Source organism: Pelodiscus sinensis, chromosome 3, assembly GCF_049634645.1.
Source record: "Pelodiscus sinensis isolate JC-2024 chromosome 3, ASM4963464v1, whole genome shotgun sequence".
In the NCBI taxonomy this organism is placed as follows: domain Eukaryota; kingdom Metazoa; phylum Chordata; order Testudines; family Trionychidae; genus Pelodiscus; species Pelodiscus sinensis.
The window spans coordinates 161,567,627-161,594,084 of NC_134713.1; the positions used below are offsets into that span (position 1 = coordinate 161,567,627).

Below are 26,458 nucleotides of genomic sequence, written 5' to 3' on the forward strand. Positions count from 1 at the left end.
TTGTGCAAGTACAAGCCCCTCAGCGTGAGAAAGATGCACTGCACAATGCAAGTACAAATTGGACTTGCTTGTGTGAATCTATGCTAGTCAGCGTTAGTTAGGGCTGCAGAATCAGGTCCTGTCTCAAGACAAAGTATAATTATGATCGGTCTGTCTCGTGTTTCAGGCGCAATCCCAGCCCTTCAAGGTCATTGGCTCTCACATGCTCTGTTAGCAGCACCAACCTAGGAACCGGGTTAGATTCCACTGATGCTGGACCTGTCACATTGCTTTCACTGTAATTGTTCTGCACTCTGTGGAGCCTATGCGGGTTTACACAGAGGCTGCCAGCTGCTTGCCTGTCAGATGGCAGATTCTGTCACAATCTGCAGGCCCTGTGGACTGGCGCTGTGTTCTAGTATGTTCTGGGTAACTATTTTATTCCCTCTTCTTCCCTGAAGCAGATAAACGGGTTCTAGAACATGCCTGTCCTGGTTCCTCGTAGGAAGTTTGAGCAAGCCTGGCATGCTCCCAGGAGTTGCTCAAATACAGGAAAGAAATCAGACCCTATAGTTTTAGCTGACTGAGGTTTATGGGTCGTATTTTACAGCCCATATTCCTTATTTAGGCATAGCTCCCATGTCTCCAGTGCCTGAATATGGAGTGAATAAAGGTCTCAGGATCCGGCCCTATGTGAACGTCTGCAGTGACGCTCACTAGAAAAACAACAACAAAATTAGAAGGACTCTGAATCCCCATGCGTCAGGGCATGTGCTTGTATCCAGCTGGGGATCAGGGATAATTCCTTGTCCAACAGGACATAATATCACACAGCTTTGTGGAGATTTTTTGTTTTCCTCTGGCATTTGGTATTGACCTCTCTTGTAGGCAAGGTGCTGTATTATTTGGACCAGTGGTCTGAGCGAATATTCTAACACCTGTGTTGCTGTGTACATGGAACACCTAGACAAAGGTACCTAGAAGCTCTCCTGAAATATGCTAAGACATAGTTCTAGGGTCTGATTTTGCTTTTGCTTTGGTGTAATTCGCTAAGACCTCCATTGAAGTCAAAGGAGAGACAGGGGGAAAATCCACTGAAAATGAAACAATCAGGCCTGTAGTCTGATATAGATGGATTATGCTCTGGGTACATTATCTCAGGTACAAGTGCTGAAAGCCACACTGATGGCCACAGGGTAGCCGATGTGAAACAAGGGGGTGGCTGCCATTAGGCCAGAGTGGCCAAGGCTCACTGGCACCATTGTTGACTAGGTTGCCCTCAAGGCTGATGAGCATACAAACAACCAGAACAACCCCTCCTACCCACGGAGGTGGTGGTTGCAGACACACTGGCACCAGGATGTAGGGAAAGTTTGTGCTATTGCTACCTGTACTGCACCTGCTCAGTGGGGGGATTTATCTCTGAAGCTGTCATTGCAACGCCTTTCCCAAAGGAGCCTGGGTGGCTGTGGGGTTAGAGATGGATGCTTTCAGTTTGAGGTCCTGGGTTGGAATCTGATGTGGATGGACAGGTTGCAAGAGATTGGCTCATGTGGCCCATTCATTCCCTCCTGCTGGGTAAGCAGACAATTAACAAGGGTGCCCTCTAGTGATCGTGTACTAGGCCTTTCCCACTCAGTGCCCATTAGTTAAGTAGGCTGTTCTGCCACTGCCACTATGTGGGTGCATTCAAACCAGTGATTCCCTAAAGCCACCCTGACTCTGAGAGTCTCATTCCATGAGCAGACAAGACCCCTGCCTCCCAGTATTGTGGCAGGTGGTCTTACACCAGCCTGCCTGCCTGTCCTCAGTGCCTTGTGGTTCCAATCTCTCCCTCCTCCCAGAATAGACCCTGCTATAAAAGAAAAGGAAAACCGGATATTCTGTGTGCCCCTGTGGAGGTCCAGGGAGCCAATGGGCTGCTTGGATTATGGTTCCCACCTTGGTTGTCAGTGGTCACCACAGGGCAACAGGGACAGCAACACAATCCTGTACAGTAGGATTAGATGGTGTATGAGTGAGGAAGGCAGGAGTAAGGCTGGCAGCAACCCACCTGGATTCTTTTATTTATAATAAGCACTTTCTTCTGCTACATAGTGAGTTGATCTCCCTCGAAATCCCCCTGTAGAAATTCTCCTTGCAAGGTTTAGAGCCCCTCTGTGTGTGAGTGTTTGAATGTACCTGTTATCCTGCCACTCCAGGACCCACAAAGTGGTTTGGGGAAGTGTGTGTGTGTGTGTGTGTGTGTGTGTGTGAACCTGTTATCCTGCTACTCCAGGACTCACAAAGTAGTTTGGGGGAGGGTGTGTGTGTGTGTGGGGGGGGGGGGGAACCTGTTATCCTGCCACTCCAGGACCCACAAAGTGGTTTGGGGGAGGGGGTGGCTCACTGCCCCCTTCGATTTCCCTTTAAATGGAAGCCCTGCCCACTGAAATTGACACAGTCCTCCGTGGCTGGCCAATGGGAGCCTGTGCTGGGTGCTCTGTTTGTTACAAGTTTCACATTGCTGGAAGACACAGAGGCTGAGGAGGAGAGCGAGAAACAGAGAGTCAGTGTGTGTGAGAGGGCGCGTGGATGAGGGGGGGAAGAGAGCAGAGGGGGGCGCGACAGAGACAGCGAGAGGGGGAGGATGCCTGTTTGGAGCAGCAGGCATCAAGGAGCGCGAGGGATGGCATATTAGACCATTACCATGAGCAGAGCCCAGGCCCTCTGCTAAAGGGCTTTCCCATCTCTTAATAAAAACATATTCCCCCAAATGTCTCCTGTCCCCAGCAGGGCTCTGCCAGCTGGTCCCTCCGCTCCTTCGGAAGCCTGTAGAAAGAAGGGAAGTTTATTTTTTTGTTAAGTGTTGAAAAGGGATCTTGTTAAGTGAGGGCCAAAAGGCAGAGCGGTGGAGGAGGAGGAAGGGGAGGGGCAGTGCTGAAATCAGGGGAGCTGCAGCTTGGCCCCTTTCAGGAGGTCTGTATGCACCTGGGGGGTGCGTGCAGTAAGCTATTCTGAGCGCCTCCAAGCAAAGCTGCGGCAGCGACAGCTCAGCAGATGTAGATGCGTGTGTGTGCATGCTTAACCCTTTCTTGGCTCCCTGGATTTATACCATGCTGAAGACCCTAACTAAAAAGCTCAGGGACCAGAGTTTGAATGAGATCCAGCCTTTCGAGCTAAAGGTAAGAAAAGCTCTGAGCGTGCCTTTTTTTTTGGGAGGGAGGGACACGCGGTGCAGTTAATTAATAATAGGGGTAATCAAGCTATTAACTTTCAGCATTCTGTGTGCTGGGCCGGTTGCCTTTCATCCTGCTGGGAAGGGGAGTCAGGGTTGAAATGGGTCTGTACTGCATTAATGGAATTAAGTCTGATTCCTTTGAATGCAGGGCTGGTTTTGCTAATGCAGGCTCTAACCTAGGAGGAGTGTAGGATGGAGAAACCCATACATTGGTCTTTTAGCCTAGAGTTATGTTTCATAAGATGTGTCTGGGTGCTGAGTGAGTTGCCTAGCAGAGGGCTGTGTGTATCTGTATCTACATATGTATCTAAAATCACACCTCTTTGATGTTGCAGTTGCACCTAGAGATCTCAGCCAGGTTGGAGCCCTATTGTAGTAGGCACTGTGTAAACATAACTAGTCGGAGCTCTAGTTTCCTCAATATTTTTGCATTTCTCTCTCTCCTGGATCTGAAGGCCAAAATCCGACCTGGAGTTTGCAGCCTGTCTCCCTTTGCTGAGCTAACCATGGCTCAGAAAGCCTCTATTTCCTTGTTTATTTTTGTACAGGAAAACTAGGGACTGCAAATTCAGGACAACATATATCCAAGCCCGCTCTGCAAAATGCCAGCAGGAATTTATCCACCATATGTTGGGAAATAAAAATGGAGCCATGGTGAGAGGAATGCAATAAGTACCAGCTTCTGGTCTAGGACACTGGGGTGAATCTGGAGTAATCCTGCTGAAATCAGTGGCATTTCATTAGATTTGCATTGATGTCAGTGAGAACAGAATCTGCCCCCAAAATCAAATAAAGGAGCAGGGAATAGAAGCAGCCTTTATTGCCCGGTCTTGGGATTGGGGGGGATGGAAGGGGAGTTATGCAGTGTGTCTCCAGTAGGGTCTTTTGTATGCATGACACAGGGGCAGATTGTGGCATGCATCTGTGTTCCTGCATAGTTGCTCTGGGTAGGTTGGTGGCAACTTCAGGAGAAAAGGGGCTGGTATTTCCCCAACGTCCTGTGTCTCCTTCACTTCTTCCAGCTTGGATAGTAAAGTCTGTTGTGCTGTGGGGATGGGGAGGGGTTGTTAAGAAGCAATAGAGGGCCTTGTGGCCCTGGCTGCCTTTTGTTTTAGTTATATTTCTTTCTTGCTGAATCTTGAATTCCAAAACCTGGGGGATTTCTGGGGCTACCAATGAGACATTGAGAACCAAAAGGGCCCCATATGCTTTCAGGATGCATGGATACATCCACAGAAACCGGTGCTATAGGGCATCAGCAGCCATTTTATTTGTGCAAGTGCCAAGGTTTTGTGGCAGAAACAAGTGAGTTGCATTTTTGAAGACCCATTGATACCTCCTTTAAATTACAGTGTGTGTCCAAAGCCTGACACTTTGGCAGGTTGCAATGGCACTTGCATAGGCTAGAGTTGCTAATACGTGACTGGCATGAGTGCGTGGGCATGAAGCCAGATTTTTCCATGCTCTGGACTCAAATGTACCTTATAGGTCACTGGGGACAATGTGGAGCTGAATCACGGTGGGGAGCTCTGGATGGGATTTTACCTCAGGCCCGTGTCCCCTTCCCACTGTTTCATGGAGTTCACAATACTATCCCTTGTGTGCCTGGCCAGATCATCAAACTACCATTGACTTGGGACAGGTATGGCCAGAGACATGTGGAGTCCCTGTGCTTTGGAGAATGGTGCCTGGTGTCTTGGGCCTGCCTTAACTTCCCAGCTGCTCCTTTACGCACTCTGGAAGCTGCTAGCCGCAAACTGGCCCTCTGAGCGCCACATTCCTGGAGCACACGTCAGCACCTCCTCAGCCTCCCAACATGCATATTTTGCAGCATGTGTGATGCATGTATCGCTAGGTTACATTTCTCACTTCAGGCTGTTTGAAAAGTGTAAGGGGCCAGTCCTCCTGGCAGTGAAGTTAGTGGGTGTTTTACCATGAATGGGAGGAGGGATCAGGTCCATGGCTGTCAGATGAAAGAGGAGCGATTCACATGGGATAAAATAAGATCTGACCTCCAGCCAAAACCCAAACTGAGCAATTTCTGAGCTTTCTTATTTTTATTTTTTTTTAAATCTGGTTAGCTGCTTCCACCCACGTTGTCAGGCGCTTCTGCACTTCACAGGCTTGCTGGAAGTTCCTAATACCACAGAACAGACTGTTCTTCCATTTCTAGCACGACTGGAAGCAGGGAGCATTGAAATCTTGCAACTGAGGCAGTTCCTCGGTGGATTTCCAGCCCAGTTTTGCAGAAGTCTGGAAAGATTTTTAGATTGGCCCTCTTTTTGTGGGTGCTTCTCAGGGAAGAGTTTCAGAATGCTTTGTGGCTCTGCTAATGGTAGTGCATGTAATGAATGGGCTTAGTATGTTTTCTCTTTCTGTTTTAGTGGCTGGCTTATTGAGAATAAGAACCTGCTGCCACAGAAGCTTGTGCAGATGCTGCTTGTACTGTCAGTACTGAAGGCCCAGGGTTTGGTTCCTACTAAAGGTTGTGTCTTCATGCATCTGGCCTTATGATCTTTGCACTGAGCCATCCCATACAGCTTTACCTGTTGCCTCCTGTGATCTGACCAAATTTGCTAGAGAGGAGGCCCAGCTTGAAACGCAAAAACCTTCTAAACCTGGTGGAATGTTAGAAGTCACCTCTGAATTTTACAGTTTAGGACCTATCTTCAGTAACAGCTGTCTACTCTAGAACAGACTATGTAGGGAGGGGAGGTTGCCTAGAGCAGTAGAAAGGGGAGTATAAATTGGTGAACAGCTGTAATCACTACCAGGCAGATTTTGAACTTGGGATCTCTGGAGCTCAATATAGGAGCCTCTACCCTCTGAGCTAAAAGCCAGCTAGCTCCCAGACCATGCTGTAGAGGTCTCTTGCTCTTAACTGTTGCTGTGGTCCACTTGCATTGCTCAGTAACCACACTAAGGCTATGTCTACACTTGCGGCTTCTTGCACAAGTATGGCCATTCTTGCACAAGAATCTGCAGAGCGTCCACACTGCCCGTCCGCTCTTGCGCAAGGAAACTTACAGTACGGCATGGTAAGAGAGGGCTTCTTGTGCAAGAGCTACGCTCTTTTTTAACAGGTGTAAGCCCTCTTGCACAGGAGCTCTAGCACAAGCGGGCAGTGTGGACGCTTGGCAGGGATTTCTTGCGCAAGAAAGCCCTATGGCTAAAATGGCCACCAGAGCTTTCTTGCGCAAGAGAGCGTCCACACTGCCATGGGCGCTCTTGTGCAAAAGCACAGCTCGCACATGGCAGTGTGGACATTTTCTTGCGCAAGACTTCCTGCACAAGAACCCTTGCGCAAGATGTTCTTGCGCAAGAAGCTGTGAGTGTAGACATAGCCATAGGCATCTACACTGCCCCTCCTTGCGCAAGAAAAACTCTCTTGTGCAATGCCGCTATGCTGATTATTTTCAGGAATAAGGGCATTGCGCAAGAGGGCTTTTCTTGTGCAAGAAGGGGCAGTGTAGACACTCCTTCTGGTGCAAGAGCCTCTTGCGCAAAAATGGTGCCTCATTAGGTATGCAAATGAGGCTCGGCAATATTCCACGCTTAGCTTCATTTTCATATTTCTGGCGCAACAACCCACCAGTGTAGACATAGCCTAGGTGTGTGGGTTACACAGCATTCTTTTCAGATTTTCCAAGGGGAGGGAAGAAGAGAGAAGCCTACTTCTCCAAGAGTCCTGCTTTTTAGCTGGGCATCAACCGGTCCTCCAATATTGAACCCCTGACCAGGTAGCTAGGTGTTCAAATGAGTGCCATTATTTGTGCCACTATATGACACACTGGCAAGCGATCCCCTGTTCTTTGCAAACAACTCCTATCTCAGACCTGACAAACTCATTACACCAAGTACATTGTTTACAGGGTATTTATCCATAAAGTGTAACCAGTAAGGTCTCTCTCTGTTAAAAGCTTGCAATTTATCAACATGCATAATCATAGTGTTACGTATGTATGGATGGTATGTAAAGAATAATGTAATTATATTGATGTTTATGTCCTCATGGTCTTAAGGTTAAAAGGAGTCACCAGGGAATGATATTACTCAGTGTTAACTTGTTTGTGAAGAAGGGATTTGTTTCTCCTCCCTAGTTAGCCAGTAATGCCAGGCTCCATTATCTACCATTGCCCCATCCCAGATCAGACAATGAAAAAACATCAAAGACAATTGCCACTTGGAAGTAAAAAAGGACCATTTCAACAGACCAGGGGATTGCCTTGCCTATGGGCAGAGACACTGAAACATTTGTAACACAGAGGGAAGAGAGGCCCTGTGGATCCATTCACTGAGGAGACAACTTGTTGAGCTGGGTTGTTTTCATGTGTTTGGGTCCTGGTTCCTCTGAAACCAGCCAGTTCTGCAGCAGACTGGATTGGGTGGGCTGGTGAGGGGAAGCCTAGTGTATTAGCTAAGAAAGGTAACTATTAATAAGTGTAGGTCCTAGTTGGTGTGTTCTGATTTTGTTTTGCATTGCTAACATTTGTTTCCATGTCTCTCTTGTATTCAGTGGAATCATTATGCTTTCTTACATAAATGTCCCTTGGTTGCATCATGAGAGGTAGTTTAAGGGAAACTTGGTAAACTGGGGCATGGAGGATCTGGAGTTTCTGTGAGTAGCCGGTGTCAGGGGCTGGGAATCACAAGGAAATGCTTCAAAGGGTCTGGGTGATTGAGGTTCAGCTCTTGTTAATTTGCAGTGTAGAGGCAGGGCTGGCTTAGCCTAGTGGAGAGTGCTTGAGTGTTTAATAAACTAGTGGTGTTAGGAAGCTAATGCCCAATTATCATGGCTAAGGGTAAGCCCACCACTCACTAGAAGGTGACTCACAGGCCTGGGTATGCAGTGAACCATCATACCCCAGTTTTGGATTAGCTGTATTGGAGGCTATTTTTGGAAAACTATGCTGAGCCAAAGAAGACCAGTTTTTAGAGCCCTGCAAATCCACACATATCCACTTTATATCCCCGGGTATCTGCATATTCAGATGTCAGTGCGGCTATCCGTGGCTCGTTTTTGTGGATATAGATGTGATTACAAATTTTGTGTCCGTAGAGGGCTCTACCAGTTTTCAAAAATATGCTATCAAGTTCTACCTTGTTATGGGATAAAAAAGAATCAGGTTACCACATATGCAAAAATATACAGTGATCGGAACAAAATGGCTAATTGTGTCTAAATGAATTTGCAGGTGCAATTATAGCAGTATGTTTGCTTACACAAATCATACAGATGTGCTTTTTTGCATCTGTAATTAACTGTTATCACCCCTGCATGCACATACAGGTGAGGCAATTTGGAGTTTAGATTTAAGCCTAGATTTCAAGTTCTTTGGGGCGGGGCTGTGTGTTCACAGCATGTTTCTGCATGTTTCAAGCTAGAGTCTTGATTGGTACACCTGGGTACTACTGCAGTGCCAATAATCAATCGTAGATTGTAGGGATGTAAACATGTAGTCCACTACGCAATTAACCAATAAGCCTTGACTTATCAGTTAATTGTATCGGCTACATGCACTCCTCCTCCCCTTGCTGCCTCTGTATCAGAGGCAGCAAGGCGAGGTGGAGTGGGAGCTGATGCCTGTGAGGAGCTGGCTTTAAGCAGGATCCCCATGAGCACTGGATTCACCTGGCCTCCCACCCCCATGCTGCTGCCTCTGATAAAGAGGCAGCAGCATGGAGCGTGAGGGGGTGCAGGATGGAGCCACCTCTGGTGCTGTCTGTCCCCTCCCCTGCAGCTGGGGGGGAGGGGGGGCGGGAAAGCTGCCATGAGGAAGACTTTGTCCGTGGCAATCTGGGCTCACCATGGGCAGAGGCTGGTCTCTGGGATGCCAGAGCAGCCTCTGTCCATGGAGAGCTCAGACCCTTTGCAGACAGGAGCTGCTGCCAGACCAGTCTGTCTGTGGCCAGCCCGGGCCACTGCACAAAGAGGCTGCTTTGTGGCAGCCTCCCCCCCTCCCTCCCACAACACCCTCTGTCTGCAGGGAGCTTGGACCCTCCCCCCCCCCCCATGGAGAGGGGTTGCTGCCACCCTGCGCTGCTTCCTCTTTATGGGTAGATTTTGGGTCCTGGATGAAAAGGTTGAAAACCACTGGTTGAATGGGCTGAACATGGGACTGACACACAGGGACTTCTGGCCCTGCTCTGTTGCCATGAGCATACTTCTTAACCTCTCTAGCCACCCACCAGCTCTGAATTTGGCCCATCCCCCTCAATTTCCCCATCTGTAAGATGAGGAAAATGTGTTTACCCTCTACCTTATTGCTAATGCTGAATGGGATCCCTTACAAAACGCTGCATAAGTGCTCATGATTATTATTCTTTGGGGCATAGTATTGGCTTTCTAATTTTTCTGCTGTTGCTGCAGTTGTGTGCTCCATCTATCCACTGGCCTCCTACCAGATTGCTCATTCAGCTGATGAAAGTCTTGCTCAATGGAATTTATTCTCATCTCTGTCTCCTAAGGAGGCTATTTGCCATCACTTTTTGTTTGTTGCTTATGCCCGTGTACTTCTTCCCATCACAAAGAATTCATTCCCTTAAGATTGTCAGGCTCTGTTTTAAAATCTGAATGAAAGACTTTTCCCTTTTCTCATCACTGTTGGTAGCTTTCTGCTATTTTGGGTTAGTTTCAATCTTATGAATCACTTTGGGGGAGTCAAGCAATAATTAAGGATCCAATTTAGCTAAGGTACTTTTAAGCACTGTGCCTAATTTTAAGACCCCACTGATTTCAAAGGACCCGTTCCATGCTTAAAGTTTAAGCATATGCTTATGCATATGGTGGAACGGGGGCTTCAAATACCAGCAAGTTGAAATGAGACCCTTACTTGAGATATATATTGCAGTATTGTCAGCCCACGGCCATTCAAAATCATAGCTCAGATTGCAAAAGTCATGAGATTGGTTTAAAAATCATGAGGCCTTGAACAATTTTGGGGGTGCTTCTGAGTTGTGATGTTGTAGGGCTCACATCTGACAGTTTTTCTCAGTCATGAGGGCTAGAAACGTAAATAAATAAAACCTAAACACTGAAAGGAGAGACTCGCACATAATCTCTTGTCTTCAGAAGATGGGGGGAAAATATCACACATCGTGAGACTTGTGACAACATGAGAAGCCAGTGAAGTAACATTGATTTATATCTGAGAAAGATCTAACATGTAGGTTTTAAAAATAAATGTTCTTAGCTATGGGTCAAGAAAGGACCTCAGGGTTTATACCTGAGGTTTTTTTTTTAATCTAAAAATTAAAAAATAACCTAATATATTTTATCCACATTTTAACACTGTTCATTTACTTTTTGTATTTAAGTGAAAATAGTTTGGTCCATTGGCTCTGATTTATGGTCTGTTTTGAGCTGGGTTCCCTTCCTGAATGTCAGGCAGCAGCTAGTACACACAAGTGCATCTAAAATGCACTACAAGCATTCAGGGTGCCACCCCAGACCTTCTATTTGTGTTTGGCTTTGCACTTTTGGCACTTGCTGCTGGTCCAAGCAACCTTCCTAGGTTCTCCTTATTTTTTTCCATCCTTAAGGATCTGAAAGCAAGTTTGGCATTGCTGCACTTTTCAGGCTGGTGTGCATTTGTCTGAGTGATGATTTCTCTTATCTGTGTCGGAGGTTATATTTTACAGTTGTGTACATGGGCATGAGGCAGAAGAGGAAACCTTTGAATGGGGAATTTCCTCTCTTGAGATGGGAGTGCCAGACTGCCAGCTAGATCCTGTAGTTTGTTGGGAAAGCATCTGCATTTGATTGGGGGAAAAGAGAAATCCTTCTTTGCCCTTTCACTTAGCTATTCCATACAAAACAAAGTATTTGTTCCAGGTGACCATCTAAAGTCAGCTTCATTTTTTTGGAGGTGATAAATCAGACATTGTGGCAACTAAGATCGTTGCTGTTGGCACCATGGCCAGCGGTTTTTAGGACACTGTACTGCTGCCAGGTGTGTGCGTACTATGGAGCAAGGGAGTCCAGGTGACAGATTGATAGCAACATGTTCTATGTGTTTATTTTTTGGTAACAGAGGTCATGTCAGCTGGTTCAGAATGGACAGTTCTCTCTTGGGACGCCTGTTAGCAGCATTCCTCAGTCAACCTGCAGGGGTAGCTGTAGAGCAAGACAGCTCCTTTCCACTCTTTTTGCCTCTCTTCCAGAGACGAGGCAATGTTTTCCCTCTATCACAGCTTTCCCTCCCCACTGCTAACCTGAGTGTGGGAGAAGACAAGCCCAGGGCCAGCTCATTGTGCAGTGTATTGCATTGGCCATCTGATGGCTGGCAGGGTTGCTACTCATCTTGAACTGCAAGGGTAAAAAAATCCTCCAGTTTCTGTTTGGGGGCACCACTAGGATTGTGGTGCCACATTGGCATGTAACTATGCAGATGCTAGGATGTGCCAGCCTGTTACCAATGGACCAAATTGTGTCTGTGATGGGGAGGAAACCCTGCTGGCTGGTTCTGGTGCTGCAAGGTCAGATTCTCCCAATTAGGGAAAACCTGCGGCTCAGTTGGAAGGATCCCAAGCATTTGAGTTCACTCCAAATGTCTGTATGGTCCTGATTTCTGCCAGCAGGACTCTCATGTGATCTGAGCTTGCGGGCACCAGAACAGGACAGTTGGGTGTCTAACAAGCTGTGAGTTTTTCTTTGGAGACACTTGAGCAGGTAGACCCAAGCCCTATATTCTTGGCTCCCTTGATGGTGAAACATGAGAGACCGGATGTAAATCACTAGCAGAAAGGGTTAAACTGGGATTTATCTGGGTTGCCTGGAACATCTGCACTGCCCCTTACAATGAACTTTCCAGCTTGATGGTTGCTCGTGTGTATGTCTGTCTGGCTAATGCGATTTCACCTGGCTGAGTTGCGATGACTGTCAGGCAAGATCTCCCAACATAGGGAGCTTCTCATCAGCTATCGACACCTCTCTCAGGGGCTGCAGGTGCCTTGGCTGGCTCTCTTGAGAAGGGGGCCAGTAAGTCAAAAGCACGGTTATCAGTTACTCCCCTCATGCCAAGTAGTGTTTGGTTGTGATTGTCTAAGTGCAGGCCCCATGAGGTTCTGGGGAGCCATTGAAAACTGCCAGTTGAACTGGCCTCTTGCCAAATGATCTCTGCTTGGCACAGATGCTGAATAAGTAGGTTGGATGAGGAGTGTGGCGGCCTGTCTCAGGAGAGGGTCGTGTAGTAATAGTCTGATGGCATTCTTCATCTTCCTTTCTGGCCTTGCATGGATCTGAGGATGGGACCATGTTCACAGCATTCGTCTCCCCACCCTATAACTGCATGACTTGAGGTCAGTCCCATGAATAGGTGTCACTCCCTCCCCATCTTCACTTGGCCTGATGGAGTCTGGATTACGGACATCTACAGGCATCACTTGTCTCCTTTCCCTTCTTCCTAACTCCTTCCCACTGCTAAGTGTGTGTGGCAACTATCTGCAAGTTCCTCTCTTTGTTAAACCCTTGTGATGAAGTGGGGATTATATTCGTTCTGTTTGCTTTATGTTGCATGTGATTTCTACCGTGCTGTAGTAACCCTGGGTGCGTGCCTCAGTTTTCCCCAGGCACTGCGCTAATGCCTAGATGGTGATGGGAATTTGAGGGTGATAGTCTCCCTTACGTACACATTGGCTGATGCTTTCTGTAACCTCAGCCTGGGGGAGGGGGGGGTGTAACCGGGGTCACCTTTTGCCTGGGGGAGCTGGACAAAAGCCTGAGGCGGAGCTGGCTGCAGGGCTGTGGCAGGCTTCTGAGTGAGTGGGTGAGTTTTGATGGCTTGGGGTGCAGAGATGGGGGGCAGGGCCCTTGGCTCCCCAAGATGTAATATACTGGCAACTTCTGGTTTCTGTGCTGACAAGTGTGTTCTACACTGTATCCCTGTGAACTAATAAACCTTCTGCTCTACCTGCTGTTTGAGAGTCGCATCCGATTGCAGATGTGGGTGCAGAGCCCAGTGACTCCCACATCTCAGCAATGCCCGGCCCCGGCCCTGCTCCCTCTTGTGCTGCTTTCAGGCTTCTGGTTGTATGCTTGCATGAGGAGGAATCAAAGAAGGGAGCTTGTCTTCTGGGAAATCCTTTGAAGAGGCGGGGGGTATAATCACCCAGTAATGTTTTGTGCACATCCACAAAGCCCATGAGTTTTGGGACACACAGGTGGCGAGAGACTTATGTGTAGAAGGATCATGTGTGGTTAGCTGCATGGAGGTGCTGTGGGAGGTTTTTTGCTGCGGGCTGGATTTGAGGGGTGGTGTATTACGGAAGAAGCCCGATGGAGGCCACATACTTGTCTTGGAGGGCAAGATGAGGGTGGGAAGCTTGACTGAAAAAGGCAAGACTGGAATCAGAGCATCGCACAACTTTCCCCCTGCCCACAATAAAGTGCCAGACTCCACCAGTCCTTCAGGCCAACAGAATATGGTCAAATATGGAGGAGACAACATCCCTGCCTCTCGCTACCTTGAAATTCACTAGCCACCCCTAAGGCTGGTGTGTTCCAGGGTGTAGGAACCCTACTTGACTGAACCCAAAGCCTTTGGCTGGCCTGCAGGTAGGTCATGCCTTTCTTTGCCCACAGGACCTCGGGAATGCTCAGCAGGACTAGGGATGTAAAAGAGTAGTCGAATAGTCGGCTCCTCGCATTTCTCCCCCACTTGCTGCCTCTATAACAGAGGCAGCAAAGGAAGGGGCAGCGGGAGCTAGCTCAAAAGCCGGTTCCCCCCTGCAACGTTTCGGGGGGGAGACGAGGCAGCGGCACTGCAGTTCTGCCTTTTAAATGTAGTAAGAGCTGGGCAGCTCTTGCTACATTTAAAAGGCAGGGGCACAGCAGGGGTAAAGAGCGCCCCTCCCCTCATATCGACTAATCGAGTAGTCAATGGAAATTCCATCGACTACTCAATCAGCTGATTAATTGCAATGTACCATCCCTAAACAGGACAGGAAGAATTGGAAGGCTCTTTGGCTCCTGGACGGCTGTACCTTTCACCCCCTCACGCCATCTTGCCATGGACGCCCTTCCACGTGCCTGGCCCAGTACCTACCCATTGCTCAAGGTGAAATGCAGCTGGTTGTGGATGCTTCCCCTCTCATTCGCAGTCATGACCCGGTGGCAACTACAGCCCTCGCTTACCTGGAAAAACAATACTGGGAAAGTACTTAGCACATTGTAATTGTCTCTCAGTTCAGCACAGCACTGGGGATGGAGATGAGCCAACACCAGGGGCTTGTGGGCTTTGGAGGATGCCCATCACTGTGGTGTCTGCAGGAAGCACCAAGTAAGGCTAGCAAACCATTTTGAATGAGGGGAGAGTTGACTGAAATCCAAGGGAGAAGGTGGCAGGAATGAGTTCTTCATAGCTATGTAACCAGCAGCACGACTGGGCCTCTGTCCCTCCCTGACAAGTTTGTCTTTGCCCACTGCAACCTCTGAGACTAGCTCAATTAAGCCTCTGCATAGAGCACACGTCTGGGCGTTCGTTTTAGAAGTGACTGAGGGGCTCTCTAGAGAGTGAGGGATGAGCTAAGCCTACGGAGTAAGGAGCTTTGAAACCAACAGCACAGAGTTAGCTACCCTAGGAAGCCAGCCTTTCCGACTTTGCCTGCTTTCTTAGCTGTGTCGGGGTGAGGCACCAGGCCCTGCTCACATTCAGGGTGCAGAAGGAGCATCTGTCGTGAATCCAGCTGCCTCGGACACTTACTCTCACCAGTTTGGATGGAAGAAGCTGCTGCTTGAGGAAGGGTGGGAGTTCTCCAGTTTGGAGGGGGAGAGTGAGCATGATTTGTAGTTAATCCCCTGTCTCTCTGGCTTAAGAATGTTAAATAACAATTAACTTACTAGTCGAGTAGTCGATGGAATTTCCCTTGATTAGTCGATAGGCACTTCTACATTCCTTCTTTGAATGGGGGGGCTCTTGTGCATTTCAAAGTGGAAGCATCCACATGGAGCCCGGAATCAGCAGGACTTCCCGCTGGCCCCAGGCTGCACGTGGCATGCCAGCTTTGAAATGCACAAGAGGCCCTGTGGGGGCTTGTGTGCATTTCAAATTAGAAGCGCCTGCATGGAGCCTGGGGTCAGCAAGGGACTCGCCAGCTGATTCTGGGGTCCGCTAGGCATTTCAAAGCAGCAGCACCACACTGAGCCTGGAATCAGCGGGTTCTGCGGAAATGCCGCAGGGAGATCCAGCTGACCCTGGGCAACACGTTTGTAGCAGTGTTTCAAAGGGGCAGTGCTGCACGGCTGATCCTGGGCCCTGTGTGGTACTGCCCCTTTGAAATGCCACCACAGCGTTTCAAAGGGGCAACGCCACACAGAGCCTGGGGTCCATGCGATGCTGCTGCTTTGAAGTATCTCCTCTCCCCATGCTCTTTGCTGCCTCTGTCTGATAGAGGATGTGGGAGGGAGAGAATCGACTAGTCCTTAACATTCTTACTCTGGCTACCATAATGGTTTGTTTCATCAAGTTGTTTACGCAGCCCTAGCTTCCCACTGAGACAATGTGTCTTAAACAGTCTGATTCAGCACTCATGCGAGCACACTCACATCAGTTCCCAGCCTCCCTGTCCTGAGCGCAGTCCAGCATGCATAGCAGTTCTGTCTCACATGCTTGTGCGTAGACACAATGCAAGCTATCATGGAGAGGTGAACACAACCTCCTATTCAAACACAGATGCACCAAATCATGTGATTTTGCTCTCACTCCCTTATGCTCTCGCGCACACACACACCCCTCTGTACTTGCACCCAGACACACTTCCATCATGCTGACTTTTGTTGTCACACAGATGCACCGACAAACTGCCATTCTCTCTCTCTCTCTCACACACACACACACACACACACACACACACACACACACACACACACACACAGTCATTGTGTGCACATTTAGCTGCCACACTTCACTCTGTGACTTGGAAACACTCAGATGTGTGTGAAATGGAGACTCTCCCATTCTCACTACAGGTTGAACCTGTTTAATTTAGCACCCTCGGGACCTGACCAGTGCTGAACCTGAGAATTTTCTGGACTACGGGAGATAAATATTGTCTAGCAGCATTACCAACACTTCCACTACTTATTGGGCTCTGAGAAGACATTTAGGGGTAAATTAGAGATAAGTAACAGCACAGAATGCTGAGAACCAGAGCTGGTGGCTATAAAAAAACTTTTTCGGTACTGTGGGAAACTTGGCCATACTAAGTGGACATCCAGCTAACTAAAATCATGTCAGACCATGGATGTTGCCAGACCAGGGAGTGCCGGATTAGAGAGGTTCAACCTGTAGTTTCACAAATAGATGCAAACACCATTATGCAGTGAATGAAGGAGGAGAGGGAGTAGTTGGCCTTTTTGACACACATGAACTTTTCCATCACCTCAGAGTCACAATCGTATGTTTGTGACATGGACAACTTATTGATGAATGTTATTGTTTAACATGAAGGATTGCTTGGAGAGAGGTTAATTAGAGCTTAATATGAAGCATGGATCCATGAGTGGAGGGTAGTGACATGAAGCTGATGTTGTGTTCAGGGGAGAGAGCAGGGTTTTATAGGTAAAGGTCAGAAAGAACCAGGGACGTGAATTTGTTCTCCACTATTAAGAAATTGCTTGTGCCTTAATACATAAATGTTTGTAACTTTCCTAAAGGTTTGTTTAAACATGACACCAATAATGGACATATTTATCCGTATAAATGTCCAACCCCTTTTTTTTTACACTTTTGCTAATCTCTTGGCCTTTGCACTACCTTGTGGCAATGAGTTCCGCAGGCCATCAGTACTCTGTGTGGAAAAATATTCAGTCCCATGAAAGCAACCAATTCGTCAGGACTAAAGCACATTTCTTGAAGGGATTGCTTCACTGCAACTTCTGCCTGTACAGTAGCGCTTCTGGAGATGAATGGAGGACTTCAGTTTCTAAGGCTGTCAGTTAGGCACCTTTCATCTCCATTCATTTTTATGAAAGCCAAACAAACAACCTAGATATGATTTGAGGAGTGGAGAGGGTTACTAATAAAAAGAGAAATGTAGAAGAACTAAAATACAGGTCTAGCTTGTTGTCTGCATATATTTGTAAGGTGAAAGATCAAAAGAGGGAGCGTAACTCCTGAGCGTGGCCTGGACAAGGAAGAGTCTAGACTGAATATCAGGGGGAGTGTTGCATTAGTAAGATATGTTGGATTGTGGAATGGCCTCCCGAGAGGGGAGAGAGGATGATTAGATAGGTATTTTCCATCTCCCATTGCTGTGATTCTGGAATTTGACCTGAGCTGGTGGTTTTATGAATGCTAGCAGCCACCTCTGTCCATGTAGGCATTTATATCCCGCTTGCCGTGCCAGAGTATGGGCACGTGTGTTATTACTGCCATAGGCTCAGTTTTTCCATTCCAATCCTTGTTAAAAGCAGAGTACACTCTTTGGGGCAGGGGCTGTCTCTGGCTGGATATTCCTTCACTGAGGCATTACATCCAGTTATCTCCACTGGAGTTACTAACTTGGCTTGAGTGAGAGCAGTTACACTGTGAAACGACACTCCAGCTGCCGTGGTGCACAGCATGCTAATACTTCTGAGGGGATGTCCCATGCTTAGCACTGCAATAAGCTGAGCCACTCTAGGTATTTCCCTGGGAGTTGTGGGAGAACTTGCCTGCCTTTGCTGGGCACATGGGGAATTGTGGGAGGGCCCTTGGAAGGACTAGCAGTGCTCAGGGAGCTAGCCTGCTTTCATGCTGCAGAGTGGTCAGGTTAGCAGCTGACAAGTTTTAGTTAAGCTCACTGGCTTGGCAGGGAGTATAGAGTTAGCAGTCCCACCACAGTTGAGTTTAGTGTTTGTGGGTAGCACTCAAGTTAGGGGCAGCAATCGAGTTAACCACTGGAGTTAAGGCTATGCTGAAAACAAACCTGCTGCGTGTTTGAATAGCGCATCTCACAATGGTACTTGGGTCTCAGTTGGCTTCGTAGTAACAGCAAAGCCTCCCCAGGAATGGGGCTGGCACGGGATGGAGGCTTCACTGCAGGCTCTGCAGTATAAAGCTCATTTAAGCTTCATACTGCAGATCCCACAGCATGTGTAATGACTAAGATCTCCAGTGGTTACACAGTGACCTTTTTAACCAATTATTTTCCATCTATGTGCGGAATAAAATGTATGTGCACCAAGGCATATATGCAGATGTACACCACCAATAGAAACAGCTGTGGGCACTCTGCCAGCGGGGTGGCACCTGAATCTCTCCTCGGCGGCTGCCCACGTGTTCAGCTTATAGGGGACACTGATGACGATGCCAGCTTACATCAAACTGCAGGAGGATGGTTGGATAGACAAAGCTCCTGTGCCTATGCTTGGTGTTAGCATTAGAACTTCTGCACTCTTCATAATTGTTTTTTCCATATATGGCTTCAGTGAAGTTAATTTTCTCCTTCATTGCTAGCCCCTGCATGTACCTGATGGGCTGTGTCATTCTGGTGATATTTCTTGGGAACCAGTAAAGTATGAAGGGACAGATGTGTATCACTGCAATAACCTGGACTGCCATGACATTTAAAAGGCAACATATTAAAAACTTTTAAAAAGAAATATGTTCCCCCTAAGTATGTTAAGTAACGGTTATTTTACTAGTCGAGTAGTCGATGGAATTTCTGTTGAGTAGTCAACTAGTCGATAGGCACTTCTGCATTCCTCCTTTGAAATGTACAACTCCGCATGCAGCCCGGGGCCAGTGGGAAGTCCCACTGACTCCAGGCTGCACGGACATGCTAGCTTTGAAATGTACAAGAGTCCCCAGTGGGGGCTCTTGTGCATTTCAAAGCGGCAGTGCAGCATGGAGCCCGGGGTCAGTGGTGGACTTTGAGTCCCCCGCTGACCCCGGGCTCCATGCTGCGCTGCCGCTTTGAAATGCCATCAGCTGATTCCAGCTCCGCACGGCATTTCCCCAGAACCCAGGATCAGCTGGGGACTCCCCAGCTGATCCCGGATTCTGCTGGGGAGTCCCCAGCTGACCCTGGGCTCCATGCGTGGCAGTGCCACACAGCTGATCCTGGGCTCAGCTGTGTGGCGCTGCTGCTTTGAAGTACCCATTCTTCTCCCCCCCTTTGCTGCCTCTATTTGATAGAGGAAGCGGGGCGGGGGGGAGGGGGAAGAAGGGCAGAATTGACTAGTCAACTGATTATCTGATAAGATTTGATTATCGGATAGTTGACTAGTCCTTAACATCTCTAGTTCTCCCCCCCACCATACATAACTGATTATTAACCTGCGGGACTCATTGCCATAGGATACTGTTGTGGGCCCAGAGCCTAGCAGGATTCAGAAAAATGTTTTGACAATTTGATGAATAATAGGAACATGCACGCTTACTGTAGATCGCCTTTATGCATTTTAATCCTATCAAACTGTATGCTTTGGACAACCACTAATTGCTTGGTGGTGCAAAGAAAATTCCTTTACAGGCAGTTTATTCCAAAATTACCCATTATGTGGGTTTTTATGGGATTCTTGCGTCTTCTTTTGAAGCATTTGGTGTTGCCCACTGGCAGAAATGGGATGCTGGGCTAACTTGATGTCAGAGCTGAGCACTAAGGTAAGAACCCTGCAAATCTGTGGATATCCATTTCATATTTGTGTGGGTATGTGCATCCACGGATATCAGTGCGGCTATCCGTGACTCATTTTCGTGGATATAGATGTGGATGCAGCTATAAAGATAATTGCTATGTGTGCTACATTCAGCAGCATCCCAGGCACAGCCCCCATAAGTGCAGCGGCACATTTGGCCACACAATAGTTCTGGTTTTGCCAGATACATGTGGAATGTTCAGCAGAATATCAGATGTGTTCTATCTAGGGCTGGACCCAAGATGCAAAATGTTGAGCCTGGGCTTTCTTCAGTCCATCTTGGGCATAGGGTTTAGCCAGCCGAATTCAGATTAAAATTATATCCAATCAAACTCATATTCCCCCATGCAAGTGGGAGCTTGGATATGGAGTTTGGGTTCAGGTTAATTGGTTCATCCATTCCAATTATATCTGAATTGTCAACAACGTGAAATGTCTGTTCCAAACACACCTGGAAAATTCAGTACCTGTGAGAGTGGCTGTTTGATTGTCACTGCTGGGGAGAGAGCCTATTGCTGGGTGTTTGTGTAGGCTGAATGGTGGCATGAGAGAGGCACTTCTAGGAAAGGGGCATTGTGAGTGTTTTTGGCTTTGGAGAAGGAGGTATATATATTGCATGGCCTTTTGTAAGGTCCCTTATGGGAGAGTTCTGTAGAATACACTAGCAAATGAGAACCTTTCTAAAGATCTTTTTTTAATCTTATCCTATAGGATTTAATTTCCTATGACATTTTGTGAGGTAGTTCTAAAAGGCCTATGGAAGGGTTCTCTTGCAGTCTTATTCTGCAGGTTTTGAGGAGTAAAATCTAGAAATCCTGATTGTTTCTGTTGAATCCAATTTGTGTCATCCCAGGCAAATTGAATTACTCTTCCAGAATGTGTGTCATCAAGAGCATGTATGTTCTTGGGTGGTTCATGTGTGCCCAGGAGGAGAGGGCAGATGCACATGTTAGATGACAGGCGAAGGCCTGTGGGTGTTGGTGTTTGGTTTGTAGGATGCTGTGGTTGTTGACGGGAGGCATGTGTCTCGGGGTGGCAGCATGGGGTGTGTGTTTGTGGGGAGGAGTTGGGGAAGTGGGTATATATGTGGGGTGGATTAGGAGACAGGGTGTGTGTGTTTGGGGGGGTTGGGAGTAGGAGGTACGTGTGTTATGAGACCAGGTTGGGGACGTGACCTGGCTGCAGGCGGTGTTTGTACTGGCTTTAGATATCTGGGTGCGTGTGGGTCGGGGTGGAGCTTGAGGGTGGGGAGGAAGGTGTTTATGCAATGTGTCTGCATGGGGGCAAGGTGTGTGGTTCATAGGGATGGGTGGCTGCAGGCTATGCATGGGAGAAGTTGGGAAGTGGGCGTGGGCAGTAGCAGTGCAGTGGGCAGCAGACATTTAATGCTAAGTAATGATGGAACTTTTTTCTTTCTAACTTGTCATCTAGATCTCCTACCCCCCAAGTGATGAGGAAGACAGCGATGACTCTGAGGGAGAGAACCAGGAGCTTGCTCAGATCGACAGAGGTAAAGAGCCACGGGAGTCGAGCATAAATCAAGACTGCCTTGATGGAAGTGGCACTGTGCCTTACACCTCTTCCTGAGAGAGACCTGCCTTCCAATTCATGTTATCCCTCCTGTGCCACAGGCAGCATGGTAGAATTGGCTGTATCTCCCCAGTGGATGTTTTGCTTACGCTCCCATCTCCAGGCACATCCTCCTTAGCTTGGCAACCTTTGCTCGGGAAGCCCTGTGGGGTTGCCAGAAAAAGCAGGGTTGTAAACAGCGGCTCACAAGGATATCGGTAGAAGAGATCCTTCTGAAGTTCCCTGTACGTGAACCGGTCCCTGTCAATATACAAGTACACAATGGGACCAATGTCAGTTACTCTGTGTGAGTGGCTCTTAGTGAGTCTGGCACTCCACGTGCTCCGAGGCCATGTGTGTACCTGCTCGGTCCTCAGAGTAAATCAGAGCAGTCCTGAAGTCAGTGGGACGACTCACATCAGTGACATTGTGCAGCTCTCTAAGCTGCTCTCTAAGGGCTTGTCAACTCAGGGACCCTCAGGACCATTTACGTGAATTAACTACACTCTGAGTTACGGTGGCACAGGTACAGAGCTGTCATGTTCTAGCATAGACTCTTCCTGCAGCAGCAGAAGGGGTTTTTCTGGCACCTCTTCCAGCCACATTTACTGGGGGGTTAGGTTGGCATAGCTGCAGTGCACCAGTGTGTGCATTTCCCTGTTGACTTAACATAGACTAGGCCTCTCTAAAGTAAAATGTTCTTGGGGCATGTCTGCAATACAGAGACTGTGTTGGTGTAACTCTGTTACCATAGCCTCATAGTGCAGACACCGGACTGAGGGGGAGGGTTTTTTCCGTCAATGCAGGAATATCACCTCCATGAGCAAAGGTAGCTAAACTGAGAAGCATTCTTTTGCTGGTATAATTTTGTCTATGGGGAGTTATGAGCTATGAGACTCAGGTGTGGGGCTTTTTACACTCCAACTGATGTAGCTCTGTTGAGCTAACTGATCAGTGTAGACCAGGCCTTACTTAGCTTAACTTAGATCTGCTCTACATGAGAAAATTAAGCCGGTTTAACTACGTTGCACAGAGGTGTGAAAAATCCATATCCTTGAGTACTGTAGTTAAGCTGACCTATCTGCCACCTGTCATGGAGGTGTATTAACAGCAATGGGAGAGCCTCTCCCAATGGTGTAGATAGAGTCTACACCTGTGGGGTCCAACACACTAGCCACATGTGGCTATTTGGTCGGTTGAGTGTGGCTAGTTCACTATAGCAGTAGCCATCGTAGTAGCTACTGCTTCAGAACTAGTTGGACACCATGGGTCTACCCTGATGAGCTACAGCAATTGTACTGGTGCAGCTTGTGTAGACAAACTCTTAATCCTCCTTTTTATAGGGAGTTAACACGAAATGAACTAATTCCCCTTTTACTTTTGAATGAGGCTATCCATGTGGTGGGGTTCATGCTCTTTAACTTCACATCTTTAGTCAATTCAGTCTAATTACCTGATGTATCCCTGTGTAGACAAGCTCTAAGAAACATCAGTAACATTAACCTCCTGTTAAGGGCAGGGAAACAGTAGCTAAGGGAGGTGAAGGTCTTAGGGCAGGCTTCTGGCTCACAATCCAGAGTCCTACCTACTGGATGATGCTGTCTGTTCATAGGTTTCAGATAATAGATCTTATTTTTATACACTATTGTGTTACCCACAAAAAACAACATTAAGAGCACATGATTAATGTTGGGAAGTTTAGCTCTCAAAAGTTAGGAAGCCCAGAAGTAAGGTTGCCTTTGCTCCTTTAAATCAATCCCCTTGGGGGTATGCATTTTTAGATCGTTTTTAATTACATGAGCACACACTGCATTGTTTTTTTCCGCAGGACCTTTGGCTCACTGAGTGCACAGGATGTACAATGCTCACTGAATGAGCAGCTCTTCAGTATTTTTTTTTTCTCATCAGTGTGGAGTGTTCGTTATTTGCTGCACACCGTTCAAGCTGCTGTGAAGACACAATGATTCATTTCCTCATGGGTTTTTCTATGGTGCTCATCACTGCACTATCAGAGTGTTTTCACAGAGATTAATGAATTTATTTTCCCAACACACCTGTGCCCCTGTTGAGATACATAGTCCTTGATATTTTCCAGAGAATTTATCATTATTATATAGCACTTTCTGTGTCCAAAGCACAGCTCTCATTGACTTCAGTTGCAGTTGTGCTGAGCTCTCACTTCTGCAGATCAGATCCCAGGTTTTCAAATCAGGCCTCCAGAAAGTGAGGCACACACAATTCATAGGCACCGGTGAAAAGTGTGGTTTAACTAATATACCCGTATCATGTACGAGTGGTGGGCAACTTTCAGCCCAAGGGCCACATGCCAGACACGGGGTTCTATGTGTGTCCCACGAGACATTTTGTTCACCGTTGCCCATGCACAAGGTTGCCAGAGTCTGTTGGTTTTCATCTACGTAGTTTTTTTCTCACTGGTATTACAGAAGTGACACGCATGTAAAGCAAGAACAGGTGAAGCGCGTACTAATTGCGCACAACATTGACTAGGAGACCTGTGTGCTCCCTCTGCATCCAAAGTGCTGCTACCGTTCAGTCAGCCCACTCTGCTGTTTCTAGGAATGCAAGTACAGTTAGCAAAACTAGCCTATCCCAGCAGACTGTCTTGGTTATGACAGTCGTGCAGCCCACTGAGATGGAGGGCCACTCATGCAGCCTACTCACTAGCCTGGGTTGCCCCTCATTGATATCTGAGCTCTGGGAATAGCAGGGATGAATGCTGCCCTACAGAACTGGCTTCTTAGTGCCTTCATCATGAGTTCCCACTTTCTCTTTGCATAATCTCCTGCCTCAAGCTCTAGTCATCTGTGTGTGTGCGAGTGAGTTTTAGCCACTCTTACATGCCACATAGGAAACAGGAGTTGTCCAGGCCACAGTCTCCTCTTCCACTACACAACCATAGTTCCTCCCCAGAGCATTGTCCATCCTGTGCACTGAATGAGGCAGGGTCCTGTGGAAAAATGAGTGTACGCTCACTCACGTAGCATCATCTTGTAAAGCATACTCCAAGGGGGACAACTTAAAGAAGCCGAGGCAACCTTACTTCTGGCACTTCCTGACTGTTCAGTGCTTGACTTCACAACCCTTAATATGGTTCTTTTAATTTAGTAGGTTTTGAGTGTGTCATTTCATTGGGGTTTTTTTCTCTAAAAAACCTGAAAATAACAAATTCTATCATGTGGCATCATATTGACACCCATGTGGCACCTTTAGATCCACCAGTGAGACTACTGCCACTTGGGCTAATAACGTAATGGATAGTGGTAGCAGGTTGCCACCTTCTTTGTGAATTAGTATTAAAAGGCAAGGGCGGGGAGGATGAGACACATGGGCAGTGTCCCCTCTAATTTTTTCCATCTGTGTGCAGAATACATTTTATGTGCACCAAGGCATGAATGGATGAGCACCACTGGTAGAAACATGCTGTGGGTGCTCTGCTAATCATCGGGGTTCCATTTGAATCTCTTCTGAGTACTGCCCAAGCACTCAGGTTACAGGGACCATTCCCACTGGGTTTCACAGATATTTGCTGACAGCAGAGTAATGTGAGCCTCAGGTCGATGCCTGGCATGGAGAATTTCAGCACAAATGGTTAAAACTGATGAAGTTTTAAGCAAATGAAAAGTGAGATCTTTTAATGAAGTAGTCAGCAATTTTAATAATTGGAGGGAGCTGGTAATGCACAGGTAGCTCAAAAACACATGCCTCTACCATCAGAGTCACAAGAGAGCTACTTTAAAGAACAATGCTTGTAAGTCTTGTATTGTCTCAATGCGTCAACTGCTAGAAGGCAACGTCACCCCCTTGCTCACATGCACAAAACCAGCACATTACACAGGTATCCTGCTTTGTATTAGATTCAGGTGCTGAAATAACCGGTGTATCAGTGTACTTGCTGTACAGTCGGTGTTCAGTTGGTGGCTCTCAGGCTGATGTCCAGTGATCAAGCTTGAGGATGTGGCATTCCAGCAGTATGCTAATGAACAACCGAAGGACTTATTTGGAGGAGCAAAGAGGCAAGATCAGAAGCTAATAGGTCCTATTGTATATCGGGTGTGATTTAGACATGTCCTACCACTCATGTTTCTCTCCTTCCCTCAGAGAGAAGACGGAATTGCACATTGACCCCTCTTGCAACCAACCAGCTCCAGAACCAGGAGAATCAATGCTGTAAAGTCCGTGCCCTTTTCCATGCCAGCCTGGATCGCCACAGCTCTGAAGAGGAATTGGAGCGCATCAACCGAGAGTTTGCCACCGAGAAGCGCAAGTGGTCACAGGTCAGCCGGCTTTCCTGCTGTGGTGACAGCAACAACACCTCCTCCAGTGACGAGGAAGTGAAGAACTTGTGTGGCATGTCCTTCCGGCCTGTGGTGGAACAAGCCGATGGTCTGCATGCTAGCCCTAGCCCAGTGCTGTTCAGTGCCTCCCCTCCTAAGAGACTCCAGCCTCTGGTGCGGAACCCAGCCTCCAGGCCTCTGATCTTCACAAGTGTAGGAGCTGGCTTTGAGCAAGTCATGCCTTGTAAGAGACACCGGCAAGGCTACGGGGACAAAGTCAGCAGACCCAGCCTTGACCTGGAAAAAATGCAGCAGGTAAGGTTCAACTTCATACAGAAAAGTCTGCAATTCTTGATTTAGTCCTAAATAGAGCACAAGGGTCTGGCCCAAGTGGAGATTCTAGTAGAATTGCTCGGTAATAGCATATAATTAAATGAAGCATTCTTGTGGGGGAGAACACTTAGCAACCCCTTCCTTCCCCCCTACCCCACAGCATTTAACTTCAAAAAGAGGAACTACACAAAAATGAGGAGGCTAGTTAATTGGAAATTAAAAGAAACAGTCACAAAAGTGAAATGCCTGCTAGCTGCATGGGAATGTTTTAAAAAAAAAACCCCACCATAATAGAGGCTCAAATAAACAGTATACCCTGAATTAAAAAGAATAATAAAAGGACAAAAAAGTGCCACTGTGGCTAAACAAAAGAGTAAAAGAAGTGATTAGAGGCGAAAAGGCATCCTTTAAAAATTAGAACTCAGACCGTACTGAGGAAAA

At 47.4% G+C, this 26,458-nt stretch overlaps 1 protein-coding gene across 5 annotated transcripts in view; it reads left to right on the top strand.

Moving 5' to 3' along the window:
* Positions 1 to 2,492: 2,492 nt before the first annotated feature.
* The window catches only part of LOC102444426 (uncharacterized), an 82,955-nt gene continuing 58,989 nt past the window's right edge, over positions 2,493 to 26,458 (top strand). Inside the window, exons 1-6 of one of the 5 annotated variants that reach the window (XM_075925380.1) lie at positions 2,493 to 3,143; positions 5,584 to 5,684; positions 14,139 to 14,256; positions 19,719 to 19,785; positions 21,252 to 21,330; positions 25,509 to 25,999. In XM_075925380.1, the coding sequence (XP_075781495.1) occupies positions 5,633 to 5,684; positions 14,139 to 14,256; positions 19,719 to 19,785; positions 21,252 to 21,330; positions 25,509 to 25,999 (807 nt within the window). In that variant the 5' untranslated portion in view covers positions 2,493 to 3,143; positions 5,584 to 5,632. The remainder of the gene's footprint in view (positions 3,144 to 5,583; positions 5,685 to 14,138; positions 14,257 to 19,718; positions 19,786 to 21,251; positions 21,331 to 25,508; positions 26,000 to 26,458) is intronic. The other 4 variants (XM_075925382.1, XM_075925381.1, XM_075925383.1 and 1 more) reach the window with 4 other exon arrangements.